At 44.8% G+C, this 24,985-nt stretch overlaps 1 protein-coding gene across 4 annotated transcripts in view; it reads left to right on the forward strand.

Moving 5' to 3' along the window:
* The first annotated feature begins 12,980 nt into the window (after nucleotides 1–12,980).
* Nucleotides 12,981–24,985, forward strand: part of NF1 (neurofibromin 1) — a 100,803-nt gene continuing 88,798 nt past the window's right edge. For all 4 annotated transcript variants that reach the window (XM_075720003.1, XM_075720005.1, XM_075720006.1 and 1 more), the window contains exons 1-2: nucleotides 12,981–13,040; nucleotides 24,511–24,654. In XM_075720003.1, the coding sequence (XP_075576118.1) occupies nucleotides 12,981–13,040; nucleotides 24,511–24,654 (204 nt within the window). The remainder of the gene's footprint in view (nucleotides 13,041–24,510; nucleotides 24,655–24,985) is intronic.

Genomic DNA, 24,985 nt, shown 5'->3' on the forward strand with positions numbered 1-24,985 from the left:
TTTGTGAGATTCCTTCCATGTCTTACTTCCTGAAGGCCTGGCACAGAAATCTGGTTTTGTAATTTGAGTACTAAAGAGTGGCTGGATGTAATTATGTGCTCCATTATTCCAGCAGCCTCTGTAGCATGAAAAGTAAAAGCTCAGTGTTGCCGTTAGTACTGAAAATACACAAGTTGGTACATAACAACTATCTTGCACAAGCAGTGGAGTGGGCAGTGGGTACACAGGTATGACTTCAAGTTTAACTAGGGTCTATTTTGCGCTGTTTATAAATGTTTCATGAAAGAGATTGATGGGCTTTCTAGTTATACGCTCATTATATCTCTCTCGAAGTCACAGATTGTACAGAAAATGTATAATAAATAAGCCTTGACAGTGCAATAGGTTCCCCACTAAAGCAAAGCAGGATTTTGGGGGAGCATAACTTACCTTTTTGTCAGATGTCATTCTGATGAGCATAAACAGGGGGAAATGAGATGTACGTGCTTAGACCTACAGACGGATCGATCGGCTGCAGAACAAATGTAATTGTGGCTGAACATTTTGTCTCAGCAGCTGCATGCTGCCTCTCTGGCTCTGTGAATAGTCTGGTCACTGGAGTTCTGAACAGGAAAAAGCTGCTGTTAAATAAAGACACAGGAAAGAGAGAGTATTCTTGCAAGACCTGAAATTTAAGCCTATATCCAGACATGAACAGGAAGTACATATCCTGATTCAGTAACACACTGTACATTAAAAATATGTGTTGTGGAATTTGGGCTATAAATGCTGCCTTTGTCAGACATCCTGTGCTGTGATGGCAACAACACTTTGTACTCCCGCAAACAGAAAATTATCACGTTAAAGTGCACAACGGCTTTGACTACTGGTTATTATTAGCCATGTTTTATAGATGAATACACAAATTCAGACTGAAGATCAAGGACTTCCCAAAGTTTGTATGGAATAGTTTATAGAAGAACTGAAACTCCTCCAGAGCCAGAGTCCAGTACTTCAATCTGGGTACTGTCCTTTTGTCCCTACCGAGACTGACGGCTGGAGCGTCACACGCAGCGTGCCGAGTTGCGTGGGTTCTGGATACTCTCAGTAGGTCTCCTTAGCTGGTGCTTCAGTTCAGGCCAGAAGGGCACGCTGCTGTAGGCAAATGCACTGGTTGTGAAACAGTAACGCTCTCATGAAGGCAGCAAACATCAGTAATGTTCCTGCAAAAAAGCCCCGCATGGGGCCAGCTGTAAGCATCAGCGCCGCGTGTTGTTGACCGGGGTAACGCAGGTGGAAGAGGACTGTGTTTCCTCTGTCGTCTTTGCTAACGCCCAAGTTTCTGAAAGCCAGGTTGGCTCCTGGCCCTCCTGCTGGGTGGGGACGGGGGGAAGTGGTGAAGACTGTCCTGGGAGGTGGTCTGTCTGGGCAGCCGCTGGCATCTCCCCAGGCCTTCCCTTCTCAGCCGAGACCTTTCTGTCTACTGCACGGGCACCTGTTTAGTCAGGCAAGACCTGTGCTGTGTCACTCGAGAAAGGGCAAAGCATCAGCCGCAGATGTGCAGAAGAGCAGCCCCTGCAAGAGGAGGGGACTCGGTCATATGCTGCTGCCTCACTGGAAACAGAAACCAGGGCTTTGGCTGAGCAGCTGGTGCCGTGGCTGGTGTGGTAGAATCGATGCAGGACGTAGTGCCATGGCATCATGTGACAGTGCCTCGGCAAGCATCGATGCAGCGTCACGCGGTGTAAACATCCTGTGCCACCAAACACGGTTTACAGCGCAATTAGAAGGCTGATAGCAGCGTTCATAGGAATACACAAGGCAGTGTTGTCAAGTAATATGGCAGTATGAGGGTAGATCTTAAGGATATAGTACCTTCCATTGCTACAGTAGTAAATAAAAAATGGGTAAACTCACTTTGTGTTGCTACAGTGTCCAAATTAGAAGCTACTAATTAGTGTTTATCCTCACTTATACTGCTAAGCTCCAAGCCTACGTTCTTCTAGAGACGATTCGGCTGTTCTCTGAGGATCTGGTGAAGAGACGCTTTTCTAGCAGGACGGGCACTGATCTGGGAGCCAGGAGACTGACGCTGTACTCCGGGCAGTGTTACTGACTTGCTGCGTGACCGCTGAGTCAGTCATGCCAGCTTTCCATGCTTGGTTGCTTGCTTGACTTTTGCCTGTTTCATCTTTTAAGGTTGCAAGGAAGGGATTTTTTTTTTTTTTTTAATCTGTATTTGTACAGCACCTGATATAAAGGGATCTAGGTTTCAGTGGGAGTCCTTACAAGCTACTGCAATGCACGCAGCACGTTGCATAGTGAAGAGCTGTGTTACACAACTTTGGTGTAAGAGTGATAAAGCTGCCACGTGGAGGCTGGGCAGGCTTACTCGTGCTCAGTTTATGTCTGTGCAGCTTCTAATCTTTAAACTGCAATTACAATCTCTTCCATGCTAGTGTGATAAAGCCTTCTATCTCACAAGACAGCTCAATCAATGCCCTTTTGGTCTATATTTGAAGGTTGTACTACCATGACTGTGCCAAGAAAGGGTGTAATTTTTTTTTTGTTAACTTAGATCAATGTGCCAGTGAAAGTTCTGATAAAGATACAGCTACACAGCTGTAAAAGTGCACAGGACTGCATAATATTTCTGCTTTTCAGAACAGAAATAGACTTTTATAGCAGTGTAACTATTTCTGTATATGGAAGGAAAAGATGAATTGACCACTTCAGTTCTGCCAGTCTACTACAGCAAAATATTTTAAGGCAATTCCATTACAGGATTAATCTGGGGGAAACTTGTGTACTTCACTGGTGTAACCTTGTCTTTTCCTTTCCTTTCTTACTGAACTAGGAAGTATTTTTCCCTCTTGCCTTCTCTCTCCTTTCTTTTGGAGCTGGCTTTTCCTGTCATACTACATACTCTCTTGAAAGAGCTTGGCATTTTTCCCCGCCCTTTGCACCTTTGGAATGCCTTCTTCCTGTTTCTCAATCCTTGTTACAACTAGGAGTAAGGCAGAGGTGGTGTCTTTGTTTCACTGTTGCTTTTAAGTCACATGGTGATATTTAGGAAATCTGTGGACCTGCAGTACTGCCAGACCACACCCATAATGAAAAAAAGATTACAAAACCACAAAATATGTTAATGAGTGCCCAGATCCTTAAAGGGTCAGGTTCAGGTTTAGGGCAACAATAACTACTGGCTGCCAGCAGCTTGATTTTCCAACATTTCCATTGCCCACGTGGCCAGATAATTAAAAAAAAAAAAACAAAACCCAAACAAAAAAAGAAAGACTGCACCTATGTTTGGATACCAGCTGAGAGTTCACCAGGAAAGTGCAAACGTAAACATGGTGTTCACAAGAGGGTCGTGGCCCTGGGGTCCTTCACAGTGCCAGGTATGCTGTTGCTTTAAGGATTAAAAATAATTAAATGCCCACTGTTTGCAGAAACAAGAAACACCCCTCAACATGTCCAACAGATCCTTCCTGCTGTCCTTTTTCTTTGTGGCTTTATCTATACAAAAGAAAAGATGGTAGAAGGTGACACCATAGGCCTCTCTCTTTCTTCCTAGAGTTTATGTAGGACTTTACTATTATGAGTAGCAGGCAGGCAGTTAATTATTACTTTAGACTGAGGTCTTGACACTAGTACCGGTCAGGTCACAGTTTGCCATTGATAAAAGCGTTGTGCAGTGCCAAGAACAGCAATGCTTCAAAGACAGTGGCAAAAATAGAACCCCTGGTTGCTTAGCAAGTATCTGTAAATTTAGCAAATACCCATTTATCTGTCTGTCTGTCTATCACCCCGGTAAAGGATGACCCTCAAGTCTAATTAATTTCAACAGGGATGAAATTTACCTTCCTATGTTTCTCTTTATGGGTTTTCAAATTGTAGTACTGTTACTTTTCTGTCCTAGGTAAGCTACATTCTCAGTTTTCAGCTCCATTTAACAGCAGCTCTAAGACACTGCAGCTGAGGACTTCATGCTGTTCAGCATTATTTGGAAGCCCAGCAAAGCAGCGTGTATTGTATCCACAGGGCAGTGCCATGTACCATCCATTCAAACCGCCTGATATCTATTTCAAATCAGCTTTTTTTAAGTTTTATTTTAGAAAAGCTTCTGTGGGCTTAAGCAGCAGTTGAAATTAAATAGGGCAGCATAAGCTAATGGCATGACTCATGGGAAGGAAATAGAGCAGCAGTTGGTAAAAACTGTTAGGTAACAAAGAGGCTTTATATTCATAAATTCATACAGGCTAACATGAGGCTTACAAAAAGGTTGTTTAAGAAGCAGAAAACTAAATTCCAGTCTTGAGATTCTCCCAGTTCTTAAAGACTTATCTTTCCATCAGGCACTTCCCTTTCCTTCCTCGGTCCCTCTTGTACACCTGATTACTTAAGAAGAGAGGAGGGAAAAAAGGCAATCTTTGGTGAATGGGCTGGTCCAGTGGCATTTCTGCATGCTGCGCAAGTATCTGTGTTTAAAGTTAAAATGACAGGACAGACACACCAACTGTGAATGTATGCAGATCTTTGCTAAACCATTGACTCATACCTGCAGAAGTAAATCATACGTTTCTGATACCAGCCCTTTTGTCATTACTGAATGGAGCAGGAGCGTGGTATGAATGCTATTGTGTCAGCAGAGCTTAGACCTTGGACGCTGCAACAAAAGACATACTTTATCCACGTGCTGATGTTACTGAATCCAAATCCTGGCTCTGAGACTATGTGACTATAATCTAAAATCAGCTGATCTAACTGAGAAATAAGTCCACGGAAGTTAATGGAAATTACAGAGGGGAAAAAAGTATCAGACCCAGCCTTTTATTGTGCAAGTTGAGTCTGGTTTTAATTTCACAGTTCATGTGAGTGATAGGCATTCATCTGTGACTGGGTAGGTTTGTTTGGGTGTGAGTAGCCTTTGACACAGCTGATCACGAGGCACCAGCAAGCCTTATGAAGACAAGCACTCAAGCAAATACAGTACGATTTTACAAAGAATGGTGAAGTAAGGATAAGGCATTACCCGGAAGGAGCACTGCTTACAGTGGAAGCACTGTGTGGGTTACACCCTGCAGAATGCAGAGTGGACGGAGACTGTAAGCAAGCTGAAAGGACAGCAAATGTGTATTGTCCAGCAAAAAACAGACAGGAAGAGCTTGCATGTTCCCAGGTGGGCCACGCTGCAGGAGGACGTACCCTTAGCAGGTTAGCTGGCTTTGCTACCAAGTGAGAGGGGTGTGCGGATGTCACAGATTTTGCTTAAAAGGCATCAGACAATAATACTGACAGATTTAAGAGGGATGTTCTTAGATGGATACACACAGAATGCTTGAGAATAGGAACATGCCTTGCATGGGTCAGTGGGTGAATTCACTAAACATGGAGGAATATCCAGTTTCTGGGAAGGGCTGGAAGGATGCTGGATGCTCTGGCAAGAGCAATGGTCAGAAAAATTCTTTATGTGAGGTCTACCATATCTTACAATCTGCATTCAGGTAATAACACCTACTGCATTGCTGCAGAATTCAGAGAATTCGCTCTAAATGGGAACGGAGCATAAGATGTCCTTAGGGATACTCACAAACAACAGGAGAGCAGTGAACAGCAAAGGCAAAAGGCTGCTGGAGAAACCCAGAACAGATAAGAAGAAACACATACCATTTCGTGTTTCCTAATGAAACAGAGTCAGGGCCCCAAACAGAAATTCACAGACTGGAAAACCAAGACTGCTTTCCCTGGGGAGCAGTTTGTGTCAGCGGTTAAAAGGTCCCAAGCCACGGACGCAGTAACAGCAAAGATGGAGCGTGGCTGGTCACTACACACAGACACCCATACGCTATAGCCACCCAAAGCTTCGGCTAGGGGCAGCTCTCCCACTTGCAGTGGCACGCAGCAATATGAGGTACAGGTAAAGATTAAAAACATAAAACACGATTAATCACAGCACAACCAAGAGAAGGAGGTAAAAGTTTGTGTTATTTGTAGTAGCATCCACTGTAGGGAGTTAATGGGGAGTTAATCTGCACCTTCCCAGTAACAGAGCTGCGATATCTGCAATACTCTTGATCGGTTATGAAGGAGAAAAACAATACTGAAGTGTTTCAGTGCCATTAGGAAGTAAAGTACAATCACTTCACCTGGAAGACTGAATCTAATGCAAACACCTTTCAGTGAAAGAGCACGGGAGGTTCCTGACTGGCCTGCAGCTCTTACCGCATTTTTGTCTCTCCTGGTCTCATCCCAGTGACACTCCAGACCTCCAGCTCGCTGTCTGTGACTAAAACTCCTGCCCTTGCTATGAGATCACCCAGAAAAGAAGCCAGAAAACATCACTCAGTTCTAAAGTCACAAGGTCTATCTGGTCTTCCTCTCCTGTGAAATCTCTCCTCTTTTTGACCCCTGTTGTGTGATAAATGAGTAAGGAAACAATTTCAGGGAGAGGAAGTGATAACCTTGAATTATCCTTTGGGGCAATGTGATAATCTAGGCTGAGGTGATTAGCCATCCAGAATGATTAAAATACTGCTTTATAATATTTAAGTAACTTAACCTCTGCAAATGACTAATATCTGGGAAAGGCATTGCTTGCTAGGGGAAGAAAAAAGTAGATACACAAAATGATCTCATTCCTCTGAAGTTTTTAGAACCTAAACACATACACTGGGAGGGATTGTGACCAAACAGACTTCAACTAGGATTTGACAAAGAGATTGTTTATACCTCTAAGGCAAAATGGCAGACACTAACTTAATATGTCTCTATCCATTTCCAGTGCACAGCGTAAGCCTCAGTTTCAGAAAATACTCTGTTCCGTTAAGTTCCTTCAGAATATCTGAGCTCTTATGATGTCTTGATACTATTTCTTTGTATCAGATCAAGTATCAGGGATTAAACTCCTGGTGTTTTGCATCCAAATGAGATTTCTGCTAGAATAGAAATATTTGCATTTAGAAATTGATTGTGTGAAACAATGTGCTACCATTTTAATTATTCTTTGCTCATTAGACTTTCTGGGATGAAAGTTCCAGTATGAATATTTTGTATAGAATCTCTAATTTCTCTAAAGTATAATCCATCATTCTGTGATTACTATTAATCTAATCAGATCATTTGCTTGCTCTGCTCATATTGAACAGATCCTCTTGCAGTCAGGGAGGAAATGGGAAGCAGAAAATACAAAAGAAAATCCATGGCTTAATCTTTCAGAAAAGGTTTCTTCACATTTTGAAATCTATCCAGCACATGTCAGATAAGTCAGTAAGATACATGTCACGGAAAGAATACAAAACCACCACTCATTATGAAACAAAAAGAAATACGGAGTATTTTCCTCTCTAGTTAGTGCAAACTTTGGGGATTTTAGTGGCCTCTAATGCCCTCTAATGGACAAATCTGTTGGAGCAATGTCTTCGAGACCGTGCAAAAGGGGTGCAACAACCGAGTACCTCAATGGAGAAAGGGCTGTAGCACCGCCTGCGTTGGGAGCCTGCCAGCTCTTGGATTAAAATCCTTGTTTAAGGGTTTGCAGCTTAGAAATATTGTCACCTCTTACCAAAACTGGGCAGATGCTTTCCTTCCTCCCTTCCTTCCTCATTTACTTACGTACGTTTGTTTACCTTCACTTAAGAACGGTAGGAAAATATTTTTTATGCTTGATCCCAGATTTGGCACATTTCCTCCAGAATTATACTCTACCCACCAGGAATTGAACCAAACGTGCCTCACAGAGGAGTGCCTCTGTAAGCGATGGTAGGTTTCTGGACCAAAGCTGATAAAGAGAAATGAAAAACTATCACGGTAGCATATTTGAGCCACTGCTGGAGTGTTTGACTAATGCTGGTGAAAACGAGAAAGTAGGATGGGAGGAATGAAGAGAAGAAATCGAAGTACAAAAGAGAGACTTCAGCGAGTAGGAGAAAAAAAAAGATAGGTTAATAAATAATTAATTTGAGTTGAAAATACAAAGTAGAGAAAAGCAAAAGAGAAAGACGTGGGAGGTGAAAAATCCATATTCTCTGGCAAGAAGCCAAGAGAAGTGTCACCTCCAAGAGCCAATTCAGGCATAATAAAAAAGAGGCCCAGATCTCCTGAGTAAATTGTAGGTGATATCTAGAAATTAACTGGATCTTAAAGGGTAAAACACGTCAGAACAAAAGGAAGCAGTTAAGGGCTTCTAGCTTTAAAGGGAGTTTTATTGGAAGTTGTGTTGTTAAATGATGCTATCTAATGACACAGGTTCGACACCTTTACTCTGGAGTAAAGGACAAAGCAAGCGAGTTGAGAATTAGTGTGGATTTTACTGCGGATCTGGCCAGGTCATTTTCTCTGCGTGCCTCGACTTTCTCATCTGGTTCCCCATCCTCCTGCTCAGGCAAAAAGCAGAAGTGCCAGAATACCTCCAAGGAAGGGATTCAAGCGGCATTTTTTGGCTTGACTAGAAACACGGGTGCCTGGAAATTTCACGAGAGGGACTGTTCCCACATAGATAAATCTCCAACTCATAATTCTAGTGGCTTGGTTCTTCAGGTTTTAGTAGTTCCAAAACCTATGCGGAGAGGGAATAGAGGACATAGCAGGGACTTTCCTCTGACGAGTGACTCCTACCACTAGTGCCACTTTTGACAGCCACAGTGGGACATTTTTAGTGAGGAAAAACCATTGGCATTCACACTAAAGCCTGACAAGACTTTGTGGACGCCTTAGGCTATAATTTCTTATTTTAGTTTACATATAAGCTTAAGGAAGTGCATTAAGAAGCTCTTGCTAAAGTGTTTTAAAAAAAAATCCACCAAAATAGCCAAGAAGCATGAGATTGTCAAGAGCCACTAAAGAAGCGGTACCACAACTCATAAGTTATCTGGAACTGGGGAACTCGGAATGATTTATCTTCAGATAATACCTAACTAGCAGTTATAAACTGTCACGTGTCTGCCTGTTGGAGGATGAAATCATGTGGGTTTTCATGTATCCAACAGACAGGGTCTAGCACAAAAATTAAGAGTAGAGATACTGTGTTTTTTTTCTAGGACAGCAGATCACTTCTAGGATAGTGGGTCTCAGGGCACTTCGTATTGAATGTAGGAAGAAGAGGAAGCGCTTAAAAGGAAGCAGAGAGCATTGGGAAAGAACGATCTTGACCAAATACCGGCTGGAATTTTCCAAAGAGTTTGGGGGAAACACTATGAGAATTTCCAATATCACCGTTCAGCCTCTGAATTTTCCCCTCATCTAAAATCTGGGACTACTACAGCAAGTCATGTTTGCTTTTAGGCAACAGATTTGCTTTGGGAAAAACACTATGAAAAACAGGAAGCAGCACTGTTTGTTTTGTTTAGTAAATTTTGAAGGGAAGAAATAGCCTGTCTTTCTCTGCCTAAGTCAAGAGTTCCCAAGATGCTTCTCTCTCAGCTAATCTTATCAGCGCCAATTTCTTTCTGTCTTTTTGAGACATGTTTTTCATAAGCCTATCAGCAAGCTGAAGCCCTTTCCTGCCCCCTACATAAATTATTATTGTTTAGATTCTGGCAGAATGTAGAGATCCCTATGAAGATTGTGGCTGTATTGCCTTAAGTGGATATTATTCCTGCCTGATTGCTATGGGATACTTCAGAGGTCAAACATACCAACGGTTGAAAAAGGAGATTTGACAAATTCATGGAGAAAGGGCCCAGCAGGAGTGGTTCGGCCTCCAGCAATCCCAGAACTGCTGGCTGCTGGGAATTTGAAAGGTGTGTCAGCGGAGGGAGCGCTCCGCTTGCGCTGCTGTGCTGTATGGACACTGTCTGTAAGCACAGCAATAAGCTTGCCGGGAAGAAATGGACAGCTCTTCCGAGGCGTGCCCGCTTACCTACCATCAGCAAAAGGAGCCAGCTTAGTTCAGGCCAGCGAGGAAGGTGAGGATGAGACGAAGCCGGCTGCCTTTGCCCGCGCGCGGAGGAGGGAGCGTTCGTGCAGTCCCTCCCAGCGGCAGGTGCTGGTCAAGGACAAGCAGCGATCCCCTCTCCAGCCAAGGCAGCGCTGGCAGAGCGTACGCCTGTGTCCATGCAGTTCTAGGTTTTCGGGCTGACCTTTCAAACAGTGAGACCCCTTCCCGACAGAGCTGAGCTGGCCGCAGGGGCTAGAATTTCCAGCTGTTTGTCACCGCCCCCTGCCAAATGCTACCGCTCCTATTTCTCTGCCAGCCCAAGGGACCCTTGGAGGATTTGCTGGATATGAGAAGGGATGAGACCTAGCCCTCGGGGGTTTTTTAAATCATAAGTTAATAAACAATTCTAGTTAAGATCTTTGCTCCACTGAATCCATTGGGTGTTTTGGGTTCATTTCTGCTTTTATACGCTTTGTGACAAAGCCTTTTCTGTCAGTCCAAACAGTTCTGGGTGTGTAGGGGAGTGAAGCAGGCTCTGTAATCTCAGGAACTCGGCGTCGGCCCCGCTCCCAGGTGCGCTGCACACCTGTACGGGGAGGAAAGCCCACAGCAGCTGTCGGTCACGGAGAGCAGCCCCCGGCCTCATCCTGTTGTCCAGAGTTTGAAGTAACTATTTACCTACCCACGGGGGTGCCGGGGAGAATGGCAAATGCTTACAGAAGGAGGCAGTGACACAAGCTGCTCTTTTGCTGATGCGTTGGCTGAGCCTTTCTGTGCGCTCAGATGTACAAACACGATTAGAAACGGCTCCCGGGACCAGCTTCATTCGCCACCCAGCTCAGTTAAGATTTTGATAATTAAGCAAGTAGATACACATACCATGTAGGTTTGATTCGGATATGAGCATATATAACCAACGCATTAGAAGTCTTTTCTAGAATGTAAGACTATTTAGTTTTAAAAATCTTTTTGAAACACATTAATGCTGACCATTATAATGCACTCTAATGCAAAGGAATCGATAGCCTTTACACCACAGCTAGTTTATTGTACACAGCAAATGAATAATACAAAATTCAGTGCACTTAACAGCCCAATATTAGACTTCATAATTTGTATAAATCAGAATGCTTTTTGCATTTCCTGAAAGATAGTACCACAAGTTGTACAGGCAGAAAACTACTATTTATGCTTCAACCAATTAATTGGTTTTTCTTAAATAAAATATTTGCAATCGATTTTCATGTTTTTATAAAACATCTGCCTCTCAAATATTTGCTGTGAACTGAGCTCCTGAGTTTGTTGCTAGAATGCGATGGAATTATTCATACTGTAAATCTGAATTACAGGAATTTCATTGTTCGTTATTTAGAGGGGCTGTTACCTCAGAATATATTTCATATTGCTATTGCTGGTAGTAATTAATATGTGTTATGAGAATAGCAAGAGTCTCCAAGTCAAATCAAGGCCCCTGCTGGGTGGAGTAACAGAAAGTCCATTTTATTCTCCAGTTTTTCACTATGCATTTGGCAATTTTAAATCCTACGTTCAAGAGGCCTCACCTCAAGTTGCATCTTTATTTATACTGTCAGAATTCTAACTTGGCTCTAGCATGAGAGAACATCATTTTGTGCTTCTGTTTACCCAGAAGGAAAACAAATTAACATTCCCAAGAAGGAAACTGGAAGTGGATGTTTATTTGTCTTGTTATCCGCGTATCCTACTTTGAGTCACAAAGAGTAAATGATTGGCTGGGTATGCTATAACTAGGCTGGGGAAGGATTTTTGTGCGCCACATGACATATTTTTAGTTACTGCTGGAGTTCTGCAGTGAAGCCTTGAGATATAACAGAAGCTGTTAAACTGAAATAAACTAATGTAGGAAAAGAATAACCCTTTTTTATTTACAAGGTAAAATACAGCTATATGATCCAGCCTGTGGACAATAACAAAATTGTAGATAATCCGTCTTTGAAATGGGCACTGCAGCGTGAATAAAGCATCTGCCCGCTGTCTTGCCCTTCTGGCAAGAGAAGGCGTAAATCATCACGTAAAATCCTACCGAAACTCCAGGCCCAACGCGCGCCTCGAGTTTGGAGAGGCGAAACATCGCCTTGTCGCCTGCGGTCAAAGGACAGAAATTTGGTTTACAGTAATTGATTGAATAAGCAATTCCACGGGAGACTTTTAAAACAACCTTCCACTTTGAAGAGTAGTTTACCCTATTTCAGTACTGTTTTAGCTTGTGAGGGTTTTTCGCCGTTCTCTTTCCCTGGCCCGCAGGGTAGGCCGCGGCGAGCAGGGGCAGGCGGTAGGGCCGGGGGCAGCCGCCCCGCCAGCTCTCCCAGCCGGAGCCCGACGAGCCAACGCCTTCAGCTCCTCCCGGAGAGGGCATCGAGCGCCCCACGGGCCCTCCTTGCCCGGCCAAGGCACAGCGGGCAGGCCCGGCAGCTCCGCCGAAGGCCGCCCGACCCGCACCGACCTGCAAAGCGGGGGCTCAGCCTCGGCTCGTCCTGGCCGCTGCCCGGGCCGGGGCTGCCGCGCCGGCGGCGCCGAAGCCCGGGGGAAAGAAGCAGGCACGGCCGGTGCGGCCAGAGCCGCCTCCCGGGCTGCCCCTCGGGGGCGAGGCGGCTCGGGGAGAACCCCGGGCCCCCTCGGCGGGACCGGCCGCTCCCCGCAGCACAGAGACGCGGCGGCCCGGGGCAGAGCGGGCCGGGCAGGGCGGAGCCGCGCCGCGGGGCACCGGGAGGGGGCAGCGGCAGCCCCGGGCCCGCGCCGCGGCCCTGACGGAGCCCTGGGCCTGAGGGGCCCCGCCCGCGGCGGAGAGCGCAGGCGCCGCGGCCCCGCCCCGCCCCGCCCCCGCGGCCGCGCAGGCGCCGCCCGCCCCTCGGCGCTCCCCCTGGCGCGGCGGCCGCGGCGCTGCTGCTCGGGCGGGCGGGGGCGGCCTGGGCTCCCGCTTCCGGTGTGGTGTCATGGCGGGCCCTGGGCGCTGATGGCTGCGGGGAGCTGAGGGCCCCGAGCGCGGCAGGGATCCGGAGACCCTCCCCGCCCTCGCCCGGCGCCTCTCCTGCCGCCCCCCGCCGCGGGGATCCGCCCCCCTCCCTGGCCGGGCAGGCGGGGGGCCATGGCGGCCCACAAGCCGGTGGAGTGGGTGCAGGCCGTGGTGAACCGCTTCGACGAGCAGGTAGCGGGGGCGGCCGTGAGGAGGGGCGGCGGCGCGGCTGCCCCCGCCGCGCTGGGCCGGGGCCGGCGGGGGAGCAGGGGCGGCGCGGGCAGGGCCGGGCGGGCGGCGAGGGGCCTCTGCGGGCCGGGGGCGCGGGCCGCCGGCGGCGGGGAGGGGGCGAGCGGCGGGGGAGGCCGCCCGGCTGCCCGGGGCGGGGGCGGCGGGGGGCGGGGGGGGAGGGAGCGCTGCCGGCCGCCTTCTCCCCGCCGCCGGCTTCCCGGCCCTGCCCGGGGCGGGGGGCCGAGGGAGCCGGGCCCCCCCAGCGCCCGGCCCGGCGGCGGGGCCCCGCTCAGCCCCGGCCGGGGGGCGCGGCCCGCGGCGCCCATTGTGCTGGGCAGGGTGGCTGGGTGGGGCCGGGCGCTGCCCGCCGCTCTCTTGGCCCCTCCAGCCGACCCGCTGCCCCCCACCTACTTCTGGAGGGGGGATGCCGGTCTGGGGGCGGAGTGGGCTCCCCGGTGCCGCTCTGCCAGGGAGGCAGCGGCGATCGGCCCGTTCTGTACGGGCGGCGGGGGGCTGCCGTGGCCGCTTCCCCTTCGCTTCTGCTCCCCCAGCTCTTCCAGAAGTGTGTGTGCTCTTCCTCGACATTCCCGTGAAATTTACTTCTTCGCTTTGCATCATCTCGTTCAACAGAAAGGAGGTAAAGCCTCAAGAATGAGTTTAAGGAGGGCTACGTGAAACTGCTCAGGCAATTCTACCTCGTTCCCCATAGCATAACGGCGGATGTCGGTGGGAAATTTCATCCACATCGCCGGGAACACGGTTGTGTGGCACGAAGAGGGTTTTCTAGCCGATGTTGGTATAGCGGTAGATATTTACTTCTCTTTACAAAAGTCGGTGCTCGTAGTTTGGAGAAGGATTTTCTGAATGGAAGGAAGAGGGATTTGTTGGCCTTAGACTTCGTGTTTCTCTGATCCACATGCAGAAAGTGCTTACTGGGATTAGGTGGCACGACTTTCTCAGTGGGGCTAAGCTTAGTGCTTAGACTCTGCATTTTTACTCCCAAGATGCTTTCCTGACGTGTAAGTGTGAGCTCGGTTTAGGCTGAATGATCGGTTTCTGTGTTGCCCGTCTTGTTTTGCTATACCCTGAGTACAGCCTTTGTGTCGCACAGGGCGCAGCTCTTGGTCTGTGAGACCCTGTTCAGCGTAACATCTATCAAAAACGTTAAGCTGGTTCTGTAGGTTGCATTTTGTTCACCTGCCGTAAAATCGTATGTGCCTTTTAGTGATGCTTGGCTTTTGACAACCCGCGGAAAGCTTGTGGCCTGGTTGAATAAAAATAAGCTGTTTCTTTTTACTTTTATATTAAAGCTGCTGTAAATTAAGTTTGTTTAAAAAAGGAAAATATCAAACTTTGTCTTTTGACATTAAAGTGATGCAGATTTTTCCAATACATTTTAGGCAGATTTGCATAGTTAACTTATTCCCCCCCCTTATCTTGAGTCATAGATCATTTTTTCCATAAGCTTAAAAAGCATGGTGCTGATTATGCTCCCAATAATGCAAGAAAATGTTTCTTTGTGTACTGGTGTTAAAAGGCCCTAGGCTTTGTCGTTTGCTGTGTTATGTATATTGTGGAATTGGGCTTGCCAACATCTGTTAGGAGTTAAGAACTTCAGCTTTTTAAACAGAATTATTTTTCCATACATTTTATGGGATAATTACAAATAGGGGTATGGGAGGAATCGTCTTCCGATAGGAAGAAAGCTGTTCTGCTTTCCAAGATGCTAAAATATTGGAGTTGCGGGGATAATGTACATCAAATACGGTATTGATTGCTGTAGTCATAGTGCAGCTTGCGTGATAGGTGCTCTTTACAAAATTTTGATTAGTTTATTACATATTTCTGTTTAACCAGTGCATTTAATATTGTATCATCAAGTGGATGAAGCAGTGAAGCAAGGGTGAGACATTAATCTCTACTTTTTTGTGAGAAGTCTTCTCTCTCACTTTTAAATTTCAGCTTGGGGTTCTCAGTTTTGTTTGTTTGCTTTTAATACATCATTTCCTCTGCCTTGCCCGGTCTGACAGTGATCTTCACGGTGGAAAGGTGGCTGTTCCGAACTGAACACCCCAATGCCAGCTTCTTGTGACACCATCGCCGCTACTAAATGCGTTGTCAGTCGGTGGTGATATTTGTGTGCTGCTTGAAACTCCTTACGCTTGTGTCATTATTGGGTGGTCGTATGGTTGTTATCTACTTGTTACATTTTAGACTGCTCATTTCATCATAGAATCACAGAACGCTTTGGGTTGGAAGGGCCCTTCAGAGCCCACCCAGCCCAACCCCTGCAGCGACAGGGACAGCTTTAACCAGCCCAGGGTGCTCAGAGCCCCGTCCAGCCTGGCCTGGGATGTTCCCAGGGATGGGGCCTCCACTGCCTCTCTGGGCAACCTGTGCCAGTGCCTCACCACCCTCAGTGTAAAAAACTTCTTTCTAATGTCTAGTCTAAATCTATTCTTCTTTAGTTTAAAGCCATTATTCCTTGTCCTGTCACAACAGACCTTATTAAAAAGATTCTCCCCATCCTTCCTGTAGGCCCCTTTAAGTACTGGAAGGTCGCAATAAGGTCTCCTCGCAGCCTTCTCTTCCCTAGGCTGAACAACCCCAACTCTCTCAGCCTGGCCTCATAGGAGAGGTGTTCCAGCCCTCGGATCATTTTGGTGGCCCTGCTCTGAACCCGCTCCAGCAGCTCCATGTCCTTCTTGTGCTTCTTTGAGCATCAAGTTCATACTTCATAGAAATATACTGAGTGTATGCACATTGTTTGAGCGGTGATAATGCATTTTTGAGTTTTTGCACGCTACGTCTGCCCTTCTAAATGCAGGACCTCTTGATTTGGCAGTGAGGGAGCCACTACTTACTGTGTCATCAGTATGTTTGGATGAGGACAGGGGAGCTCGGGTTTGTTGTGGATTGTTTAGTTTTGGGTTTTTCTTTTTTTCTGTGGGGGAGAAGACAAAACTTTTCAAGGTTTCTTCCTTCCTTTACAAAGGAGGAAAATGTAACCATCTTTCACCAAAATGTATAGATGTAGACAGGCTTTTCATTCATTTGCTAAGTGCTTGAATTCATTTTAAGACAGATGAAACAACAAATGGAGAGAATGCTAATCTGTATTGAAAACAAGAAAAATCAGTGCAAACCAGTCTGTTCTTGTCTACTCTTGTTTATTGTTGTAAACGCTGCTTTAACCAAAATCTGCTTTTGTGTGTACAATTCTGTGGGCCTAAAATGACTGGCAAGCATAGTTTTATGAATTAACCAATGACTGGCTTGCTGAATAAATCTTTCAAGTACGCTGCCAGTCTCACCCAGCTGCGCTCGCTTCTGAGACTACAACTGCTGCAACGCGCTCTTCTTTGAGCTACCCTTGAAGGCTGTGTGCGGGTTTCAGCTGGTGCAGAAAGAAGCTGTTGGTGGTACGTGTGAGGCTAGATCACATTTCTTATGTAGCACATATGAAATCTCTTGGCTGACTTCGTATGCAGTACTAGTTGTTATATTCTTTGAAACTTGCAGTGATCAGGATAGAATCAGGCTGCGGTAGCCCGAAGAGGCTAGGCTATGTTTTAGTAAAATTCTCTGTGTTTTCAGACATAATCAGGTCTTTGTAGAACAAAATTATCTCTTTTCTTCCTATGGAAATGTTCACTTACAATTTTATGTACTGTATTTTTATAGTATTTTTAAATGTGTTACAAGCTGAAATCATGGGAAGGCTGACGCAGTAGTGAAATAGTTCTAAGCATAGCCAGAAGAGCCTTACTGCCTAAAGCATTTAAATCTAGACTGTTTTAAAACTATCAGATATAATAAAAGGTATTAATCCTGTATAAACTTGTGGCAACTTAAGTGATTATGATATACTTTAAAGAAAGAAGCCCTTTGTTATGTGGATTATGGTTTAGGCTCCCCATTTGTAGTTTATGAGATATGATTGCTTTCAGTTAAGAAAGCTTTTGTAAAAACTGAAAGCCAGTAGGAATGTTCCATTCTCACTTTCGTTAAAAGGCGTTAAATTAAAGCAAATATTCCCTCCTCCTGTTGATTCTCTTTGCAGCACTTGACATCTGTGCAGAATCAGAGACCTGAAAAAGCACTGGCTGCAAGTACCAGCTTTGTGTTTTTCATTGCTGCTTTTCATCTTGGCTTGTTAAGAAATCACGAGTAGTAATCAGATACATTTTAAAGTATTTCACGTGAGTTCTGCTGACTGTGCCCCCCAAGTGAAATGGTTTCTTTTGCTGGAAGGTGAGGCTGGCCTGTTGCAGAAGATGGAACTTTTTTCCACAACTGCTCTGTCTAAAACAGGTTTCCACAGGAGCTGAGAACCGAGACACTAACACTGCTCTTAAGCACAAAGCGTGCCATTTCATTTTTCTCTTAACATAAACCTGAAGCAGCTTTAATCTTGTTTTTCTAAAACAGTGTGTGTAATGTATTTCAAAATGAAGTGCTATACGGCACACAGGTGGTGTCCTAAAGAATAGGTAAAAGAATGGCCCACATGCGACAGATGTTACCTGAGTCCATTAATGAGCTGCTTAAAAGCACCGAGATGATTTGATGATCCTTCCTTATTTAGGGCAGCAGTTTGTGTTAACAGTATGGGTAAATATACGTTGTTCACGGTACCAACTTTTAGTTAACCTTTTGAAAATACTATTTTGTTTTTTAGAGTGACCTATATAAAATATTTTCAGAGTTCTGTGGTCTTCTGAAGGCTTAGTGTGAGGTTCTTTTACTAAATAATGCCCCTTTAGAAAGTGATGCAGTGCATGTTTATAGTTGGGAGGAAGATGCCTGTTCATTTTCAAAGAGATTTGTATCTGGTTCTGACAGTAGCGATGCTGAGGAAGGAGTGGTGCTGTGTATATTTTCTGTCTCTCACCAGTACATCTGTGTGTTACAGTCTACTGAAGAAGTTCCAAGAAATTATTTGAAAGGGAAAAGCTAGGTAGATTTCTATGCTGTTAAGGATAACACTAGGGATTTTTTTTCTAGACATTATGTTTGTTACTTTCTCCTGAGTCTGCATCAAAGGCACGAGGCTCAGATGTGTTCAGACATCTCAAGCTGCTTATTGAAAATGATGAGCCCGTTATAGAGAAGCGGAGAATTTCCTTCCCTGAGGTGGATCCTGTGGAACGGCCTCCCACCCTCCCTTCTCCGAAGGTGATTTAGACCTCGGTGCTTTCCGTGAGGTAGAGGTACCGGAGGCAGCGATAGGGCTCTGCAGTCTGCCAGCGCTGTGAAGTTGAATCTTGAAAGTGCAGAATTGCGGAGTACCTGTGCACGGTTGGGTAGTGATTGCTGTCTGTATTAAGAGGTTTGTCAGCATAGCGATTTCAACGCTGTCATTCTGAATCCTGTAGCAGACTAGGCTTATCTGTCAGATTTTGAATTCTTAATGTTCTGCAAAGTTGTCTCTTGCGCAAAAAAGTTGGAATAGTGACTTTGAAGTGATAAAGCACTTATGCTTGCTCCATAACCTCTGAAAATGAGAACATTAAGTACAGTCTTTTACTAAATAGAGATGATTAAACTTTGTGTTCATTTATTACAGGTGATAAAGAAAAATCCATGGTTTAGTGTTAACCTTTCTCAACAGACTGAGTGGAGTACCTTACAGATGTTCAAGCCTATTAGTGTGGCTAGTTACAAATCAATGTGCATGTACAGTTAGCAAAAGGTTGTACCGTATGGCATCAGACTAGAGGATACCTGAAACAGCTGCTAATCTCTTCTACAGACATGCAAAATACCCATTTTTCTTAATAATTAATATCTATGATCAAAGAAGTATTCCTTAAGTGAACATTTTTGGGTAAAAGTACATCAGTCTCTAAACTGAGGCCACTTCCAAAGATATGACAGTCTTGTATGTAATCAGATACCACAGTGCTTTCCACTTTTTAAACAGCTTTGCAATTCTGTAGTAGCACTTACTTTGAAGTTTTAAAGCCAGTTTTTATAATTTGACTGTGAAGATCTTGTTAAGAATGCACATTAGATTGTTTTTTCTTTTTTCCTCTGGAATAGCCAAGTACTTGCCCCCTTTTTTTTTTTTAATTTTAAATTGGAAAAGTTACTGTCTCACAAGTCTGAAGAGACTGAAATGCTTTTATCTTCAGAAACGGATAGGTAAGAGTGATTAGGCATAGGACACCTTTGCATTTTCTCTCTTCAGCAGGGTTACAAACTTGTGTGTTGAAAAAGCTTTTGAAGCAATGTTTTAGTATTATGTTCTAAGATCATAGAATCATTTAGGTTGGAAAAGACCTTTAAGATCATCAAGTCCAACCATTAACCTAATGCTGCTAAGTCCACCGCTAAACCCTGTCCCTAAGCGCCACATCTACAGGTCTTTTAAATACCTCCAGGGATGGGGGCTCAACCACTTCCCTGGGCAGCCTGTTCCAATGCTTGACAGCCCTTTTGGTGAAGAAATCATTCCTCGTATCCAATCTAAACCTCCCCTGACACAACTTGAGGCCGTTTCCGCTTGTCCTATTGCTTGTTACTTGGCAGAAAAGATGGGAACCCACCTCGCTACACCCTCCTTTCAGGCAGTTGCAGAGAGCGATAAGGTCTCCCCTCAGCCTCCTCTTCTCCAGGCTGAACACCCCCAGCTCCCTCAGCCGCTCCCCACCAGCCCTGTGCTCCAGACCCTTCCCCAGCTCCGCTGCCCTTCTCTGGCCACGCTCCAGCACCTCAATGTCCCTCTTGTAGCGAGGGGCCCACAACTGGACACAGTATTCGAGGTGCGGCCTCCCCAGTGCCGAGTATGGGGACGATCCCTGCCCTGCTCCTGCTGGCCACGCTATTCCTGACACAAGCCAGGGTGCTGTTGGCCTTCTTGGCCACCTGGGCACACTGCTGGCTCATGTTCAGCCGCTGTGGCCCAACACCCCCAGGTCCTCTTCCGCCGGGCAGCTTTCCAGCCACTCTTCCCCAGCCTGTAGCATTGTATGGGGTTGTTGTGACAAGTGCAGGACCCGGCACTTGGCCTTGTTGAACCTCATACAGTTGGCCTCGGCCCATCGATCTGGCCTGTCCAGATCCCTCTGCAGAGCCTTTCCGCCCTCCAGCACATCGACACTCCTGCCCAACTTGGTGTCATCTGCAAACTTACTGAGGGTGCACTCGATCCCCTCGTGCAGATCGTTGATAAAGATATTAACCAGAACTGGCCCCAGTACTGAGCCCTGGGGAACACCACTTGTGACCGGCTGCCAACCGGACTTAACTCCGTTCACCACAACTCTTTGGGCCCGGCCATCCAGCCAGTTTTTCACCCAGTGAAGCGTATGCCTGTCCAAGCCATGAGCGGCCAGTTTCTCCAGGAGAATGCTGTGGGAAATGGTGCCAAAGGCTTTACTAAAGTCCAGGTAGACAACATCCACAGCCATTCCCTTGTCCGCTAAGAGGGTGACCTTGTCACAGAAGGCGGTCAGGTTAGTCAAGCAAGACCTGCCTTTCATAGACCCATGCTGACTGGGCCTGATCCCCTGGTTGTTGTGTACGTGCCACGTGATGGCACTCAAGGTGATCCGCTCCGTAACATTCACCAGCACCAAGGTGCTAGCAGCTGACCATGTGCTGTGATTCTGTGTATCTGTGAGTTGGCCTAGTCGCATTTTTTTCCTTATATGGTATTATTTTTTAATAATATTTGTGATTAGTGATTTAATTTACATTTTTCATGAAGATGGAAGAATTTAATTTTCTTTTGGCAAGTTGAGAGAGGAATTGGCATCTTTTGGGCAATAAATACTGGTTAAAAAAAATAAATATCTTTTCATAGCTGCTAAATCAGCTGGATTAGTCTTAACAGTCCTGTCTTCTTGAGGGTCTGTGGTTCACATCTCTGTATCTAAGGTTGATCTGTTTTTGTATGCCTCTTGGAAATGTAAAGAAAATTATATGGTCTGTTTTGCTTTTTCTCCTACTAATAGTGCTTTGTTATCTCTTTGCATTTAATAAACCTTGTAAGAATGGTTCAGTTTGAGTAGTGTATCAGTAGCAGATAGGTCAGCAGGGCTTCTTAAATTGAAGTCAGAAACACATTTCTAGAAACAAAGTTTGACTTAAACTGTCTATGTGGTCAAAAGATGTGTTTTAACATCTAGGGAGCTTGCATGGCTGCTGTAAGCTGGTAGATACTTCGATGCTTCATCTTACAGATTTGCTTTTCTAGTTGTTTCAGCGATACCTGATACACAAGATGACTTGTATCCTCAATTCAGGATACACTGGGTCTTGTAGTCTATTATTGCAACTGTCAGGCTCAGCTGCTTAATGGCTTTTCCTTGTCTATTGCAGCAATGTTCTTTTTTAATTGATCTCCAAAGATTTAAAATTTGATAGTTGGAAAGATTCCAGATTTCATCTACCTATTTTGTCTTTGTCCGCTGCATAAAATAAAGCAAATTATAGACCAAAATGCCGTTGTTCCCTGTGCTCTGTAGCTTATTTGACACCTTAACAAGATGTAGTCAAACTGGATTAGAGAGAGAGAGGTATATGGCAACATCCCTCGGTGTGGGTTGTACATGCACCAATGTAGTTATAAGGTTGTTGACTCTTGCTTCCTATTTTCAACCGTGAAAATACCTGAATTAGAGTAGTGGACTGTCCCTTTGCTAAATGGGGATGAGTCCAAAATGGTGCTCCAGTTATATTTAAGCTTTGTGCTTTAATTTCTCTTCCTATCTCAAATAAAAGTGGTACAGGAAATCATTTGTGTCAGTCTTTCTTTTTTCTAAAGTAAAATCAAAGGCAATGAAAGTAAAATTTCATCTTTTTTTCCTTTTTTTTTCTTTCCTGTTTTTTTTTTTTTCTTGTAGTGTTTAGATTGATGGATATTTGTATAGAAGTTAAATAGTTTCTTTTTGGTTACTCAACACTGGTGCTGCGTTCCATTAGGGGACATATAATGCTCCAGCATGTCAGAATGCACAAAGGAAATAGCTGAGAAATAAAAAAACCCCAAACCAACAGTGCTAATATTTCCTTTTTATATAGTTTCCTATTTTAAATGGTAGTATAAAAAGCAGTTTTACTTCTAAGTGACCTTGTTGCAGTGGCTGTTGTGGCAGGAAGCTCCAGAAGTGTGTAATAGGATGTCTCTATAGCATGGAAGCATACAGAACTAGATCTATGACACAATTTCTTTGAGAGGCACTTCTGAAGCGTTTTATCACTCAGTGGTATTGAGCTTTTCTGCTGTTGTCAGCACGGAGACTTGAAAATTCAAATAAAAAGTACTAGTAATGGTGAAATTTTTAATTAAATGTATCTATCTTCCACTAATGACTTCCGAAAATGTATTGTAAAAATAACATCCAGCAATGAAAACAAAGCTTGAGTCATAAATGCTGTTTGTTCTGCTTTTTCCAGTTTTAAAATGAGCACATTGAAATGCATCGCGCTGTTTTAAAGCATTACAGTCTGAACACTTGCAAGAGAATTACAAAATGAAGTGGAAATTACCTTGATTGCCCTGTGGAACTTGTTGCTACGGGAGGCTGTGCAGGCAAAAAGCATCAGACCTTCTTATGGAGGGGCAGTCCTTTAGTGTCGTTCCCTGGACGTAACACTTGGTGCCAGCGATCCCCAACCCCTGTCTGAATTCCTCGTGGACCTTTCTCTTGCTGTTGGGTCTTCAGTGTGATCTGGCATGGCAGTTCAGTCTTTTTTTTTAATTAGGAGTCAACCATTGTCTTCGGAAAAAAACAGCCAATTTCCATTGTGATCCTAGTCTGTGGTACCAAAAGAACTGATACTTAAAACCCAAACCAAACCACAGTTTATATGGAGAGGAAATTACACTTGGCATAAAAACTAGATAGCACGTTAAAGAGGTCCATTTCCCTACAAATGGAAGGTGTCAGTGTTAAGTAGGCTGCATTTAATGATGCAGTCAAAACTGTTGGAAAAAAATATTCCAAGTTTGAGGTTCTTTAATACAATTCATCTAGCATTTTAAATATGGGCCTTTAAACTTTTGTCAACAGAGACAGTAACGTTAACTGGTTGGCGGAGATGTTGGTGTTTGCTGACAGCAGTCTAGCTGGATGACAGTATGGAAAGTACCCTCACCAGGTCTGCGGAGGCCCCCAGACTGGAGGTTGCTCTTTAAGCATTTTGCAGCTGTACAGCTGATTGTAATTCCTTGGAATCCTTCTTTTAACCTCTCTTAAATGCGCTCTCTGCCCCCCCCCCCCAATACCCTTTCTAATGCAAAAATACTCCATCATGGCATTTTCTTTGAGCTATCAATGTCTTTCAGAATACACCTTTATCAGGAATTCTAGTCAAAATTGGTTAACACTTGTAGCAGCAATTAAAGTTTCTATAGATAGTGAATTCCTAGGTCACACTTTAAAATACAAATGGCACATGTGGATTATAAAAAGAGGTGATAATACTGATTCCTTTTTTGTTCCCACATCTGTTTGCTTTTTAAAAATACAAATCCTCAGTAAAATGAGTTTTTCCGAAGAATTGCTTCTCACATTTTCACGTGGCCGTTCGTAACAGCCTGACTCCAGCGAGGAGTGTGCAGGGGAAGTGAGTGCATGCTTGGGGAGTGACTTGTTTGTGACCCTTGAAGAATTTGGGTACGGGATGAAACAAAGCGCCTAGTGTTCACACAGGAGGAGAAACATCTCAGTTCTGTGCGGTCACTCTGAATCTTGTCTTTCCCGGAAAAGATGCACTTCAAGTCTAGTTTTTACCACCGGATGTTGGGCAAGGGTAGGTAATGTGGCGCTCGCAAGTGCTTGAAGCCTGCCTGAGGCTGAGACTGCATCACCTGGCTCGTGGTGGGGTGGGTTTGTATGGGGACCCTGAAGTCACCCAAGTCCTTGGGGCCTGCGGAGGCTGATGGGGGTGGATCCTCCAGGGACGCGGTCGCATCGCTTGGCCAGTTCTGTCCTGTGAAGGAGTAGAGGACACACATGGAACCACTGTCACCACCTTCCAACTCACCTGCTTTGTGAGCTACTGTGATTTTACCTCCTCTCAGGTTTCAGGATGCAGTTTCTTTCTTGCAGGTATTAGCCTTGTGAAGATTTTTGGTATTTAATGAGCTAATTTTTGCAATAAAGAAACTTTTCTTCTCAGAATTCTATCTTACATTTTTCTGCTCCTTTTGATTGCTTTGACATTTGGTTTGTAGAAAATTTATCACAAAATAGAGGTTTAGTTTCAATTCAGAAAAAGGAATAGGTGAACTTCGGTATTTTGTTTTCTAGATAACTAGTAGAAAGATGAATGTAGAGGAAATGAAATAATGTGTTTGTAGTTGTCTCTTGTAGAATGTTTTTCAAGGTGGTTTCTGGTGTCTGAAAAATTTTTAACCCACCTTTAAAGATGTAACTTTCAATGTAAAAAAGCTTATAATGCTTATCTCTCTTTGTAGCTTCCAATAAAGGCTGGCCAGCAGAATACCCACACCAAAGTCAGTACAGAGCACAACAAGGAATGTCTCATAAACATTTCCAAGTACAAGTTTTCCCTGGTCATCAGTGGTCTCACTAATATCTTAAAAAACGTTAACAACATGGTAAGTTTTCTAATTCTGGATTGTTGGGTGATTTTTCAGAATGGTTGTTATTTATTCATATACAGTCTGTAGAGAGTCACCTGAAATTTAGTCAAATTGTTGCTTGCTTTTTACACTTAATTTTTTTCTTTTCATCCTTGTGCTAAAGTTCACCAGCAGCACTGAGCTGTGTTACATGTAAAGGTGATGAGATAGTTGTGGCAGAGAAATGTAGAGGAAGGTGGTGATTAGAGGGAGTCTTCTGTTAGTCCTGGGGACAGTCTGTAGCTGGGAGGGTGTGTGGCTGGCTAAGGAGTGGGTACATAAAGGTACCTCGTACTGCACTGGGTCT

Source organism: Pelecanus crispus, chromosome 12 (assembly GCF_030463565.1).
Source record: "Pelecanus crispus isolate bPelCri1 chromosome 12, bPelCri1.pri, whole genome shotgun sequence".
Lineage (NCBI taxonomy): Eukaryota > Metazoa > Chordata > Aves > Pelecaniformes > Pelecanidae > Pelecanus > Pelecanus crispus.